The sequence below is a fragment of the Cervus canadensis genome, chromosome 17, assembly GCF_019320065.1.
Source record: "Cervus canadensis isolate Bull #8, Minnesota chromosome 17, ASM1932006v1, whole genome shotgun sequence".
Lineage (NCBI taxonomy): Eukaryota > Metazoa > Chordata > Mammalia > Artiodactyla > Cervidae > Cervus > Cervus canadensis.
This window is the reverse complement of record NC_057402.1, coordinates 5,821,433-5,835,309: the sequence shown is the minus strand read 5'-3', so window position 1 is coordinate 5,835,309 and position 13,877 is coordinate 5,821,433. Positions and strand designations below refer to the sequence as shown.

At 51.2% G+C, this 13,877-nt stretch overlaps 2 protein-coding genes and 1 non-coding gene across 3 annotated transcripts; 2 read left to right on the top strand and 1 right to left on the bottom strand.

Annotated features, from left to right (window-relative positions):
- The first annotated feature begins 2,628 nt into the window (after positions 1-2,628).
- LOC122454772 (ras-related protein Rap-2c-like) lies at positions 2,629-4,343 on the top strand. The gene has a single exon (XM_043489361.1). It carries the CDS (start codon positions 3,090-3,092, stop codon positions 3,690-3,692), a length of 603 nt encoding a protein of 200 aa, XP_043345296.1. The 5' UTR covers positions 2,629-3,089; the 3' UTR covers positions 3,693-4,343.
- A 2,065-nt stretch (positions 4,344-6,408) lies between these two features.
- TRNAE-UUC lies at positions 6,409-6,481 on the bottom strand. The gene has a single exon. It is a non-coding gene; the product is annotated as a tRNA-Glu (tRNA).
- Positions 6,482-11,699: 5,218 nt separating this feature from the next.
- Positions 11,700-13,415, top strand: LOC122419779. The gene is made up of 3 exons (XM_043434591.1): positions 11,700-11,951; positions 12,407-12,607; positions 13,117-13,415. The coding sequence occupies exons 1-3, from the start codon at positions 11,700-11,702 to the stop codon at positions 13,411-13,413; spliced, it is 750 nt and encodes a 249-aa protein (XP_043290526.1). The 3' UTR covers positions 13,414-13,415.
- The last annotated feature ends 462 nt before the right edge of the window (positions 13,416-13,877 follow it).

Below are 13,877 nucleotides of genomic sequence, written 5' to 3'. Positions count from 1 at the left end.
CCGGAGTTCACTCAACCTCCCAGGCACATGTGCACCCCAGAAGAGGGAGTTTGCAGGGCAACCCTGGAGCCATGTAGAATGGGTGCCAGTGGATACATGCCTCCCGGGCTTCTGTGCCTCAGTGGACACTTCTGACATCCTACATGTTTTCTCAAGTACTCCACAGCAGTAACACGAGAATACACGTGGTCTGGGATTCCCCGCACCTTCCCCGTTTCTCTCTTCCAGGGCCTCCATGCTGGACCCCAGTGATCACTTCCAAAAATAAACTATTTGCCCACTAGACCAAGTCCCATGTCATAGATTCTGCTTCGGAAGGGAATCTGAATTAAGAGAGTTAGTACCAGAAGAGGCTGTAGAAAGCAAAACTTAGGGGTAGAATTCTAAGATACATCACACACCCTTCAAACCCATGGTAGGGCCCTTATGCTGGTGGTGAGTGAGCCGGTGATGAGCTCTGGCCTGTGGCACAGTTATAATGACTTGCTAGCGGTGGATTAGGATGTGATTCAGGTGGAAGGGGAAGCATGGGCCTCCATGCTGGCAGTGGAACTTTAACTGCATTGAGGCAATGGTAATAAGATGGACGGGGCTGGCTGACTTTTGTTTAGGGTTTTCAAAGCCTCAAATAATAATGACAGGCTCAAACCAGCCAACTGTCAATTTAAGGCACTCTGTGAATGTCCGTTAGTCTCACGGCAGCCTGAAGAAACCCTTACCTCCTGTAGGCACAGGGCGCTGTACGGTGAAAGCTGGTCCGGGTTTATTCACATCTCTGAATAATGTTGGTTCTATTTCTCTCTTCAACCATGTTTAAACTTCTATTTAACCTATCAATGGGTGTTTTGTGTTAAGTAACATAATAAATTATTATGTTTTCCATTTCTAGAAGGTTTGTTGTTGTTCGGTCGTTAACTTACCGTCTAACGCTTCGCGACCCCGTGGACTGCAGCACAGCAGGCTTCTCTGTCCTTACCATCTCCTGGAGTTTGCTCAGATTCAAACCCATTGAATTGGTGATGCTATCTAGCCACCTCATCCTCTGCCGCCCTTTTCTCCTTTTGCCTTCCATCTTTCCCACTATCAGGGCCTTTTCCAATGAGTCGGCTCTTTGCATCAGGTGGCCAAAGTATTGAAGGTTTTTTTTGGTGGTGGGGGGGAGGTAAGGGTAGAATCTCTTTCAAATTACTTGACCATTGTTTATAGTCTCTTGTTCCTTGCTCATATTTTTAAGCTTTTCTTTTAAATCTTTAAACATATATAATTATTTTGTATGTCTGATAACACTCATATCCGCAGGTTTCTGGATGTGATTTTATTGTCTGGTGTTTCCAACGGCTGCCACTCAGAGTGAAGTTTTCCTCATGTGTTTTGTGACTTGTTTTGACCGTGAGTTGCCTAAGTTCCCTGAAGTTATCCAAGAGGAGTTGTTGAAACCTGTGTGGAACTTGCATTTCTCCAGAGAATATTTACAGCTTGTCCTTTTAAAAAATTTTTAGTTATGTTATCCTGCAGTCAGAAAATAAGTCTTGTAATATCTGTTTAGAAATCAAGTTGTCTGTTTTAATGAGTATACAATTAATATTATACACTAAGGATGTTCTGTGCTATTTATAGAAAAGCACATTCTGTCACTGACCGCACACAATGAAGTGCAAGATGTCTTACCGCCACTTAAACTTTGAGCCTGTGCTGCCAGGGAGGCAGGAAACTCCAGCTCCCGCGGTCTTGGGGTGCTGCCACGGTCTTGGAGTGCAGCCCCTCAGGCCGCACTGGAATGAGGGAGATTCATCAGTACCCCAAGCCTAGGGGGAGGGGCTGTCTCACCTCCACTTCTGGCCCAGGCCTGCAGGCCTCCTGCAGGCCTCGGGCACCTGTGGGTGCTTGCAGCAGACAGTGGGCGGGGCTCACTCAGGTGTGCAATCCCAGGCCTTCCTGCCTGCCCCCACTATCCCCGGACAACCTTTCTCCTCTGACATCAAGGAACAGCAAGACGGGTTGTGTAGCTGGAATGGAAGCTTGGAAATGACTGGGGCAGGGGAGTCAGACCTGGGGAGCCCCTTTAGATGACCCCAAAGCACAGATGCCGAGGGCTTTCCCTGCCCGCCTGCTGCTGGGTGAATGGGTACCTGCTTCCATTGTCTGGGTTGGGATGGAGTTATGTGATCTCTACTCTAAGGCCAGGAGGGTGCAACATGAAGCCAGGAGGGTTTGAGTGGGGGAGTGAGATGTGATGAACGTTTTATAAAGTTCTGGACTTTATAAAAGTTGAACTCTGGACTTGGCTCAGTGACAAGAGGGGGCTGGGGGGCCCCGAGGGAAGAAAGGGAGGGCATGAGGGGCCCTGGCCGCAGAATGGGTGCCAGGAGGGAGTGACGTGGGACCCTCGGCCTGAAGCTCCTTCACACGCTCTCTCTTCCCTGGGGTCCCCCAGGCCTGGAGAGGGGCCGCGGCGGCACGGTTCCCCAGGCCTGACCTTGAGTGAGGCCAGTCTGGCTTCGGGCCACGAAACTGGATCTGAAATGTGAAGAAATGCGGCTATTTCCCGGTTGACGTGGAAGGGATCCGGTTACCATTTGCTCTGGGACGGAAGGGGTTCTCCTCGGAGGGAGGGTAGGGAGCCGGGGCTGAGGGAGGGGTCCCCGCCCGCCCGCGGGGTCCTGGGGAAAACGCAGCGGGGCCGGGTAGCTCGGACCAAGCGGAGACTGAAGCCCGGGCGGCGCGGCCGGTGGGCGAGGCCGGCGCCGGACCGCCCGGGCCGGGGGCGGGGCAGACGCTGCGCGGGGCGCAGGAACTGGGGCCGGCGGAGGGGCGCGCGGGGCCCCCGGCCTGGGGCGGGTGGCATCTGAGCCGCAGCGGGCAGAGCCGGGCCGGGCGGGGCGGGCTTGGGCACAGAGGGGCTAGCTTACCCCTGCCCGGGCCGGAGCCCGCGCCCGGGCCCCCGGGTCCCGCCCCTCCCCGTCGCCCCTCCCTCCCCGGCCCCCTCGCCCCTCCCTCCCCGGCCCCCCGCCCCTCGCGGCCCCCGCCAGGCCGCGGCCTCCGCGCGCCATTCCTGCCGCTGCGCGTCCCGCCAGCCGCGCGCTTCGGCCATGGCGGGCCTGGGGCTGCGACCGGCCAAGGGCTACCGAGTGGTGCTGCTGGGCAGCGTGGCGGTGGGCAAGACGGCGCTCGCCACGCAGTTCGCCTGCGGCAGCTTCCCGGAGCAGTGCGAGCCGTCGGTGGAGGAGCTCTTCAGCAAGGTGATCGAGGTGAACGCGGCGCCCGCCCTGCTGGAGATCGTGGACACGGTGGGCGCCGAGCACCTGGTCACCCTCAAGGACCTGTACATCAAGAACAGCGACGGCTTCGTGGTGCTCTACAGCGTCTGCAGCGAGGCCTCGTTCGAGGCGGTGCGGCCGCTGCGCGAGCGCATGGGCCGGCTGCGGGGGCCCAAGGCCGTGCCTCTGGTGCTCGTGGGCACCAAGGCCGACCTGGACGCCCAGCGCCAGGTGCTGACGGCGCAGGGCCGCGCGCTGGCCCGCGAGTGGCGGTGCCCGTTCCTGGAGGTCACGGCCAAGAGCAAACTGATGGTGGACCAGGTGTTCACGCAGGTGGTGCGCGAGATGGAGGCCCTGGCCCCGCCCGAGGAAGTGGTTCCAGCGGTCCCCACCAACCCGCAGGAGACGTGGCCGTCGGAAAGATTCATCGGCTGACGCGCGGCGGTTCCTCTTGCCTGTATTCATCGCTTTTCGTGATTTCTGAAGCTCCCTTTGCTCCTCTGCCTTTTTAAAGAAAGTTATTCAGCTGTAAACAAGTGGTTACTTCTATATATTGACTCAAATCCGTGCCTCAGACTGTCCACAGAGCTTCTTAAATATTTGTCGAGAACTTTGCAACTGTATTTACTTCTGACAGTGCTGGGAGGAGAAACCAAAAATCAATTTTTTACCTCCTGTATGAAGAAAGGCTACCCTTTTCTTCAGTGGAATTTGTTACAGGATTTTTGTTTTGGTGATAATTAACACCTTCCAGTGTCATCTGACGTTTGATATTGATTGAGGAACATGAACTGAAGTTTCAGCTTTCCATTCCATGAGGCTCTGATGTGTTTCCCTCTCATTTACAGCCTTGAATTGCAGTAGTATTTTGCTCTCTGCGTACTTCTAAATATAGTTATGACATACATAGCCATGGTTTGAAAGGGATACTGTATACTCTGGGAGGGGAAAATCAACTGTGTACTCGGGCAGAGATAGCTCAGCTCTGCCTTCAGTTTTCTAATTGACACCTAGTTGATTTCTACATCTGTCGATCTGTGAATATATGTGTGTCGATAAAGTGAAAATAAAATGACTTTAGAAGTCGATAGTTTTTGATATTTGTCTTTCTAGAACTTAAGCTACAGTTCCTAAAGTTTCCGTACACCATATCTTTGGTTTTCAGTTATTTTCCAGGACAAGTTAGTTACTAGAGTGAAAATGGGCCCACCTCTTTCTCCGTTTCTGCAGAAGTGCTTTCGACTGCAAGTTTTTTTTTCTTGTCTCTGGCCAGAGTCAGATATGTTGTCTGAATACCTGCCTAGTTTAACACCAGTACTGAAATAAAAACAAAACATGAAGAATCTTTTTGCATAGTTTTCACGTAACAGTAGAGATCTTTCTTGCACTGGCTTAATTCAAAAAATTGGTCTTTGATATGAGTTGCTTGTGTTTATTTGCACAAGTTAGTAATTTTACCTCCCCCACTGCAACAAATTTTAAAAATTTAGGAACCTAGCTTAGCCATTTGAAGTGAAAGTCGCTCAGTCGTGTCCTACTCTTTGTGATCCCATGGACTATACAGTCCATGGAATTCTGGCCAGAATACTGGAGTGGGTAACTGTTCCCTTCTCCAGGGGATCTTCCCAACTTAGGGATTGAGCCCAGGTCTCCCACATTGCAGGCGGATTCTTTACCAGTTGAGCCCCCAGGGAAGCCCATAGCCATTTGAACATCTAAGAAAAAAATTAAACAACAAAGCTCTGTGCCTGTGGTCTAAAATAATTCCATTAAAGGAAAGTTATAGAGTGGCGGTTACACTAGGCTCTGGGTGTTATATTTACATTGTATATGATATTTGATCAGAAGAATGGATTTTAACGCACACAAAAATATTTTAGAACCTCACAGTGCCTGAGAACTAGTTTACCCGGAAGAGGCGGCTAGGCCGGGACCTCCCCTGTCTTTTACTTCTTTCTCTTTCCCCTGGACATTGGGGATGGGGTGGCTGGGTGCTTCCTTTTGAGCCTTGAAACACAGCTAGCCCGCAGCTCGCCTATGACCCTCTCTCCTAGGGTCACTGCTCCGGGCAGTGTTACCTCACACCCTCTTCCGGAACCATCATTTCTCCAAGGGGATGGTTTGGACACAGGGAGGGGGGAGGGGTGGGCAGTCAGGAAGCCTCTCCTGGCCTCAGCTTGGTCTGGCGCTGCCCCCTCCTCCTGCTGAAGCAGAGGTGAAAATCCAAGACACTTCCCTGACCAGATGTGGGCTGCACAGAGAAAGCCCGGGTGGTGGGGGAAGCCGGGGGGAGTCGGGGGAGTGGGAAGGTGAACAGCAGTCCCCACCCACCCCTGAGAGCTGGCCCCCCAGGACTGGAAGTAGACGACCCCTTAGCCTTGCCTTTCTGACTCCACTTGCTTATGCTGAGGCCTCTGGGGAGGTTTTGTGTCCCTGGATCCCGGGCCCTCTGGATATCAGGCCTGATTCAAGAAAAAAATTCACAAACAGCCATTTCTTTCTTTAAATTACTAGACTCTTCTCAGACTACCACTCAGATCCAGGTGTCTGGCTTAGAGGCCAGGGGCGTTCCTAACTGACTGGTCATAACCAGTTAACACGAACGACCGGGCCCATGTGATGAGCTCAAGTGACCGCAGGAGTAAGTATGAAGCAGCTTACCGGGTGTATATGCACGCACACACACACAACTGAAGACCCACACCCTGATTTTCTTTCTCTTCCTGCATTTCTAATTTCTGATTTATTTCTGCTCCTTATCAGCTGCCTGCAGTCACTCTGGCCTCGGTGAGTAAGCCAGTGGCCGACATGACCCCTCGTCAGGGTGCTGTGTACCGGAAGCGCTGTGCCCAGCTGAGGGACCCTGACGCTGTGGCCGCCTGACTTGCCATCCGGAAAGGGGTGCTCAGATCTCCAGCCCTTCACGTAAGACTGGGTTGTAGACTGTGCCTGCTCAGTATAACTGGAGAGTGCGAAGCTGGTTTCCAAAGAGGACAGAATCGTCACTCACCCACAAGAAGGGCAAGTGCTTCTGAGTCTCTAAGCGCCCCGCCACTTGGGGCAGATCTTTTTCTTGCTGGTGTAGTATGGTTTCAGTTTGTGTTATTCAGATTGCGGGTGATGCAAGTTTTTTGTTTTTGCAGGATCTCACTTCCCTAACCAGGGATCGAACCTGGGCCCTCAGCAGTGAAAGTGCCAAGCCCTAACCACTGGACCACCAGGGAACTGCTGATGCTGAGATTTCTTTCGGGGATTTTTTTTTCTATATTTCAGCCGTGCCATGTGGCATGCGGGATCTTAGTTCCCAACCAGGGATCAAACCCTTGCCCCCTGCACTGGGAGTCTGGAACTCTAGCCATTAGACCACCAGGGAAGTCCCTCTTTGCCCATTTTTGAATCAGGTTATTTTTCCATTGTTAAATTTTAGGAGGTCTCTATATATTCTGGATGTTAATTTTGTGTCAGGTATGTGATTTGCAAATATTATTTCCCATTCTGTGGGTTGCCCTTTTACTCTGTTGATAATGTATTTTGATGCACAAAATTCAAATTTTTTCATGAAATCCAATTGTCTAGCTTTTCTTTTGTTGTCTGTGACTTTGGTATCATTTCAAAGAAATCACTGCCAAATTCAAAGTTTCCAGGTTTTGACATATGAAAACATAGGTTTATGACTAGTCTATACCTTTGGTCTATATTTTGTCTTTTATGCGGGTACTGTACTGTTCTGGTTACTAAAGTATTGTAGCAGTTTTGAAACCAGGAAGTTTGTCTTCCAGCTTTATTCTTTTTCCAGGTTGCTTTGGCTGTTTGGGATCCCTTGGCACTCCATATGAATTTTACAATAAGTTTTTCTATTTCTGAAAAGATGTCATTGGAATTTTTATAGGGATTGCATTGAATCTGTGGATTGCTTTGTGTAGTATTGATATGTTAATGATATGAGGTCTTCCAGTCATAAACATGGAATCCATTTATTTGTGTCTTTTAATTTTTTAGCAATAGATTGTCATCTTCATTGTACAAGTCTTTTCACCTCCTTGGTTAAGTTTGTTTCCAGTACTTTACTCTTTCTGATGGCATTGTAAATGGAATTGTTTTCTTAATTTCCTTTTTGGATTGTTCATTGTTAGTGTATAGAAATGCAACTGATTTCTGTCCATTGACTTTGTATCCTGCCGCTTTGTTGAATTTACCACTTCTAACAGTTTTGAGTTGTTTTTCTTTTGTGGAATCTTTACCGGTTTCTCCACATAAGATCATCTGAGCAGAGATATTCAACTTCTTCCTTTCCAATTTGGGTGCCTTTTATTTGTTTTACTTGCCCTAATTGCTCTGGCTAGGATTCCAGTACAATGTTGAATAGAAGTGGTGAAAGCAGACATCTCTGCCCTGTTCCTGATCTTAGAGGAAAAGTTTTCAGCCTTTCATCTATGAGTATAATGTTCATTGTGGACTTTTATATATTCAATTTCTATTACATTTAGCTAATTTCCTTCTATTTCTAGTCTGGTGAGTGTTTTCTTTTGTGAAAGGGTTTGAATTTTGTCAAATTATTTTTTTGGCATCAATTAAATGTGGTATATACATTGATTTTATTTTTTTTAATTTTGTCTACACTGGGTCTTTGTTGCCCTGGGCATGTGGGATCTTAGTTCCCCAACCAGGGAATGAACCCACACCCCCTGTGTTAGAAGGATGGAGTCTTAACCACTAGACCACCAGGGAAGTCCCACATGGATTAATTTTTGTATGTTGAGCCGCTCATGCATTCCAGGAATAAATTCCTCTTGTACATGGTGTATAAGACTTTTTATGTGTTGTTAAATTCTCTTTGCTAGTATTTCATTGACAACATAGTTGATTTTTTCCCCCAGTTTTATTGAGATATATTTGACACAGAACATTGGGTAATGTTGTACACTGTAACATTGTGTAAACATTAATGGTGTACAATGTGATGGTTTGATACACATATATATTATCAATACAAAATGATTAACACAGTTCAGTTAGATAACACATCCTTCACCTCCCATGATTATAATTTTTGTTGTTGTTGTGATAAGAACATTAAAGATCTACTTTCCCAGCAACTTTGAGTATGATTTTTATCCTCTATTCCCTATCCATTTCATGGGTTCTTTCCTGTCAGCCCAGACCTTGGCTGATTAGAGTTCTTTACCCAGTAGAAAGACCCAAGCATTCATTCCCAAAGGATTCACGCGCTCAGTAGGTTTTTGCCACTTTTTGGTTGATACCGCTTTATGATAACCTTTTACGACTGGAACAGAAATACCAAGAGGCATCTCAAAGAACCCACTTGGTCTCTGGGTACAACAGTTAGAGTAAGCTCCTCCACCACCCCTTGGCTCCCAAACTCCTGTATTCTGACTTTGGGGAAAACAGCACCAAATATGAGCCCCTGATTAAAGAATACGCCAGAAGCCGTAAGATGGAGCCCCATCCTCTCCGAGTACAGTCTCCCAGCTGGTGCTGCCCTTGTCTTCAGAGCCTGTCCCACCTTCCCATCAGGCCAGCTACTTGCGGGTGAGCGAATAGAAATAGGACCATTGCGCTCCATGGGCATGGCCTATTACTTTGTTTCTTCTGCTGTAAAATCAATCCTCTGGTCATAGAAATGTTCTGCGGGTACCAGGAAGGTCTACAAGGCACCCTGCAGACCTGTGATGTGGTGCTGGCAGAAGCATTAGAGGCAGGGAAGACAAAGCCATATCCAGAATAAACGTCTGCCCCAGGGGCGGCGAACAGCTGCTCCTTCCACAATGGGGGAAATCGAATGTCATGGACTTTCCACCAAGTGAGGAGTGTTCCCTTGGAAGATGACACCATCATAGGGGCTCAGTGTTGGTCTCTGCTGTAGGCAGGTTAGATCCTCGATGGTGATGAAGCCACATCAGATGTTTTGAGGCAAAGTCCATGATGCGGGGCCCATTAGTAGCCTCCATCCCTGCAGCCTCGGTTTTTTCGTGCACGGGCCCATTGAACAAGCGCCTGGGGGGACGGCTAAAGCGGCTGAAAGGCACAGGACAGACTGTCTTGCCCAACTGATTCTTGACAGCCTCCTCTGCAGAGGTGCGTGAGGGTGGGTATTCACATGCGGTAAAGTACCTTCACACTCGAGGGAGGTCCAGCCTCATTTCTCTTCCCCAGGTCACCCCATTACCAGTCTTCCAATCTTGTTTTTTCCAACTCTTTGATGGTCCAGCCCAACCCATTAGCAACTGTCCATTAATCAAATGTAGAGCCATACTTCTAGCCATCTTGCAGTCCAGGCAAAGTGGTTAACAACCCGGTGCTTGAATGCTTGAAGTGAAGACCACAGGGAGGCTTTTCCTTCAACACTCTCCTTTAGGGTCACCTCTAGGTGGGATGTAGGGCAGCAGCCATCCACTTCTGGACCATCTGTAAACCAGGAGCGAGGTTTTCCCTCCTCAATCAACTAGTCATAAGGCCCTCCCCATGAGGCCACAGGTCTGGACTGTGGGTGGGAGACCAGGCAGCCGGAGGAGGTAAGAGACACAGCCTATGAGCAGATGTTGACAGACTCCTGAGGTACGTGGTCTACCTTTAAAGGCACCGAGGACCACGATTTGACCAAACGTCCTGCGGTGGCAGCACAGGGTCACCAGCTTCCCGGCCCGCAGAGATGCACACTTACGCCTGCGTGCCGGCCTGGCCCTCGCAGCGGCACCGCGGTGGCCTCCCGCTGAGCAGAAACAAGTTCACAGACCGTGACCGGTGTGGATCAAGACAAAAACAAGAGTGCTCTGTAATCAGGTCCAAACACAGACAAAAGTGTGAATACTTTCAAAGCCACAAAAAATGATCAAACACTCTCTACTCTTCGCTACTATGATGAATGCTTCTTTACCAAACACAGGCTTCCCTTCTTGGAGGTGAGTTGTTATGATATTCAAGCATGTAATCTCCCCCACTTCCCCACAGCATTTAATCCAGAGCAAAGCCCTGCTTCCGATTCAACTTTCACTGAAACCACGTCATACAAGCCCATAACCAGCTGAAGCTGTGCTGAAGCTGAAGCTCCAATACTTTGGCCACCTGATGTGAAGAATGGACTCATTGGAAAACGTCCTGATGCTGGGAAAGACTGAAGGCAGGAGGAGAAGGGGACGACAGAGGATGAGACAGTTGGATGACATCACCCAGTGGACTCACACTCACTCACATCAACTCAATGGACATGAGTTTGAGCAAACTCTGGGAGACAGTGAAGGACAGGGAAGCCTGGTGTGCTGCAGCCCATGGGGTTGCAAAGAGCCTGACACGACCGAGTGACTGAACAACAACAAAACCGCCTCATGTAAGGCTATAACCAACTGAGAAACTTCATGGCTCCCAGGTGTGTGTTCCCCTTACTGCAACTGCAGAGTAAAGTCACCTTTTCTTTTTTGGTTATGCCTCACAGCATGTTGGATCTTACTACTAGCTCCCAGACCAGGGATCGAACCCGTGCACCCTGCAGGGGAAGTGCGGAGTCCTAACCTCTGGTCTGCCAGAGGAGTGCCCAGAGAAAGGCCAACTTGTTTGGTGATAGGTGTGCTCTGTGGTCTTTAGCTGGAGGGCAGCCACACCACCCATTACCACACCACCCACACCTGTGGGGATAAGGCCACATCATTTGTGGCAGCCAAGCATGTGGCCATCAGGGTGCAGGGAGCAGAACCACTGCAGATAATCTAAGCGAGGCTGACAGCAGACACAAGGCTCTGGACTGGGCCTCTGAGAACCACTTCCAGAGGTGGGGGTGGGGTTCCACCCTCTGGCTCTGCCTCCAGAGTCAGGAGTCTGCCAAACATCCAGAGCTGCCATCCTAGGCTGTGGCAGCCAAAATAGATGCCCCTGCGGCTGCTGTCCCTGCCGTCCCTGCCTGCCACCGCCCAGGCAGCTGGGAGGAGGCATCAGAATCTGCCCACCCCTTCTCCATCTTGCTTGTCAGCAGAAAAGAGCAGAGAGCAGCAAGGACATGGCCTCCGCCCCCTTTCCCCCTCCAAACCTCCTGGAAGATCACAGTTGGCTGACTCCAATTTCCAAGCAGACCTGGGTGGGAGGAAGTGGAGACAGGCAGCCGCAGCAACTCCCCCAGTGTGGCCTCTAGCAGCTGTGCGGCCCATTTCCAGATTTCTCTTTCTTTCTCTCTCTCAAAGGAAACCATACTTTTGTGTTTAGCCCCACAGGGTCCCCACTACAGACTGGCGGAGGGAGGAGCCGGAACCCCGCTGTGGTCTGAGTCTGGGACTCTGACTGGGGTTCGAAAGCAAGAGCCAAGTATCAAAGATGGCAGAGGGGTTCCTGGGGCTCCCTGGGAAAGGTGGGCCCGCCCTGACCTGTCGGGGGCGGGGGGCCAGGCGGGCAGTGTGGGGGCCCCTTGTCAGATGGCCTCTGGTGAGATGCGGGCAGATGCTCAGTCCCAAAGGCATAAAGGCCCCCGAGTCGTCGGAGGGCATCTTGGGGAGGGACGGCACTGGCGCGCTGAGGAAGCCCACGACGGGGGGCGGGGGGCGATCCCTTCAGATCCCATCCCCGGCCTGGGTGAGTGAACCCCCGGCCTCCCGGACGGGCCTCTGGCGCCTTCCTGGAACCTCAACCCGAGAGGTCGGGCTTCCTGGGGAGTGGACACCAGAGCGCAGCCTCCCCGAGGTCCTGTTACACGTGCGTGTTGTGAAGTCACACTCGGCTAGTTAATGAGGCCCGCCTGCATTCCAGGGACGGCCGCAGACCGCGGGGGAGGACGCCACCGAGTCGGACTGGGAGACCTGGGGCAGGGTTGGCGGCCGGGGGCGGGGCGGCCGGGGCGGCGCATTCCTGCGGGTGGAGGCGGGCCCCGCGGTCCTGCGGGCTGACCACGCCTCCCTCCCGGACGACCACGCCCACCAACGACCACGCCTCCCTCCCGATGCCCACGCCCTATTAATAACCACGCCTCTCTCCTGGATGACCGCGCCCCATCGGGGTGACACGCCTCCTTTCGGGGTGTTCACATCCAGCGATAACCCCGCCCCCGCCCGGGTGGCCACGCCTCCCACCAGGCTGCTGACCCGCCTGCGCCGGACCCGGGCGAGGCTGCGCAGAATCCACTTATATGGAAACTTGGTACTTGTTCCTAGATCGCGGTCTGCTGTGCCGGGAGGCCCGGACGCAGGAAGACCCGGCGGCCGTGGGCCGGGAGGCAGGGGGCCGGCGGGTCACTAGGGGCCCCTGGACACTGGTTCTCGCCGGGCGTTTGTGCTGCGGCGGCGGAGGGGACAGCTCTGGGACGAAGACGCACGTGGGTGGCAGGGAAGGAGCCTCTCAGGGCAGCGACTCCGGTGCGTCCTGGGTGACTTGGAGGGAGGGGCGTGCCCACTGGAGGACGTCCTTACTGTCGGTGTAAGGTGACCCCGCCAGGAAGTGGGGAGAGAGGCCCACCCACTCTCGTGGGAGGAGGGCAGTGAGCCTTTTGGTTTCCAAGGCTTCAAAACAGAGTCCAACCCCTGGGAGGGAGAGGACACCAAGGAACCTCAGAGCCCGCCCTGCGTGGGGTTGAGAACTGAGCTCTTTGGTCTTGTTTTTGAGGCAGGTAGTGAGATAAAAACCATCACCTTATTTATATGAGGGACTTCCCTAGTGGTCCAGTGGCTAAGACTCAGATGCTCCCAGTGCTGGAGACCTGTATTCCACTCCTGGTCAGGGTACTAGAGCCCACATGCCGCAACTAAAGAGCCCCTGAACCGAAGAGTGGGTGCAGCCAAATAAGTAAATAAATTTATTTTAAAAGAATAAAGCGTTCTCGGGCTGGCGGCTAGGCCCGCACTTCCCTAACCTTCGAACCCCGCAGATGCCGGTGGCCGTGGGTCCCTATGGACAGTCCCAGCCAAGCTGCTTCCACCGCGTGAAGATGGGCTTCGTGATGGGTTGCGCCATGGGTATGGCGGCGGGGGCGCTCTTCGGCACCTTTTCCTGTCTCAGGATCGGAAAGCGGGGTCGGGAGCTGATGGGCGGCATCGGAAAAACCATGATGCAGAGTGGCCATCGGGGTGGGCATCCGGTGCTAATCAGGGCAGTGGTTGCCCACAACATGCACCCCCTCCCATCAGTTCCATCCCATGTGTACTATAATAAAGCAAGTCTTTGAGTTAAAAAAAAAAAAAGAATAAAGCCACGATCACTTTTAATAGAGCTGTTCTTCACAAAGTTATATAATTGTTACAGATCAAACTACTGTTGTGAGATTTGTTTGGGGTTTATTTTATTTCGAAGCACGTGGTCCCTACAGCTGATGAAGTAGAGAAGCCACAAACCAGCACAAAGGGCAACTTTTTAAAACAAGCGAAAAAGAAAGCCTCCCTAACGCTGCAAAAGGTAAAAACTTTGAGAAAAGAATTCCCCATATACCACTATGAAAAACCAGAATCTAAAAAAGGACTTAGGTTTGATAGGTTTTCTGTTCCAAAGCTGATGCTACTTTTAAGATATTCAAGAGCTCAGATTGAATAGAGGGATCAGCTAATACCTTTTAAAATATATTTGAAAATTTTGTTTTTTTTAATGTTTTGCCAAAAGTTTTTACTTTGTTTTAGGTTTGAAGGGTTCGTTAAC

Excerpts from the sequence above, each read along its gene's own strand:
- LOC122454772 (XM_043489361.1), top strand. The coding sequence starts at position 3,090 with ATGGCGGGCCTGGGGCTGCGACCGGCCAAGGGCTACCGAGTGGTGCTG.
- LOC122419779 (XM_043434591.1), top strand. The coding sequence starts at position 11,700 with ATGCTCAGTCCCAAAGGCATAAAGGCCCCCGAGTCGTCGGAGGGCATC. Across the intron at positions 11,952-12,406 it reads TCCCCGAGGTCCTGTTACAC|ATCGCGGTCTGCTGTGCCGG; the intron begins GTGCGTGTTGTG and ends ACTTGTTCCTAG. Across the intron at positions 12,608-13,116 it reads CTCTCAGGGCAGCGACTCCG|ATGCCGGTGGCCGTGGGTCC; the intron begins GTGCGTCCTGGG and ends CGAACCCCGCAG.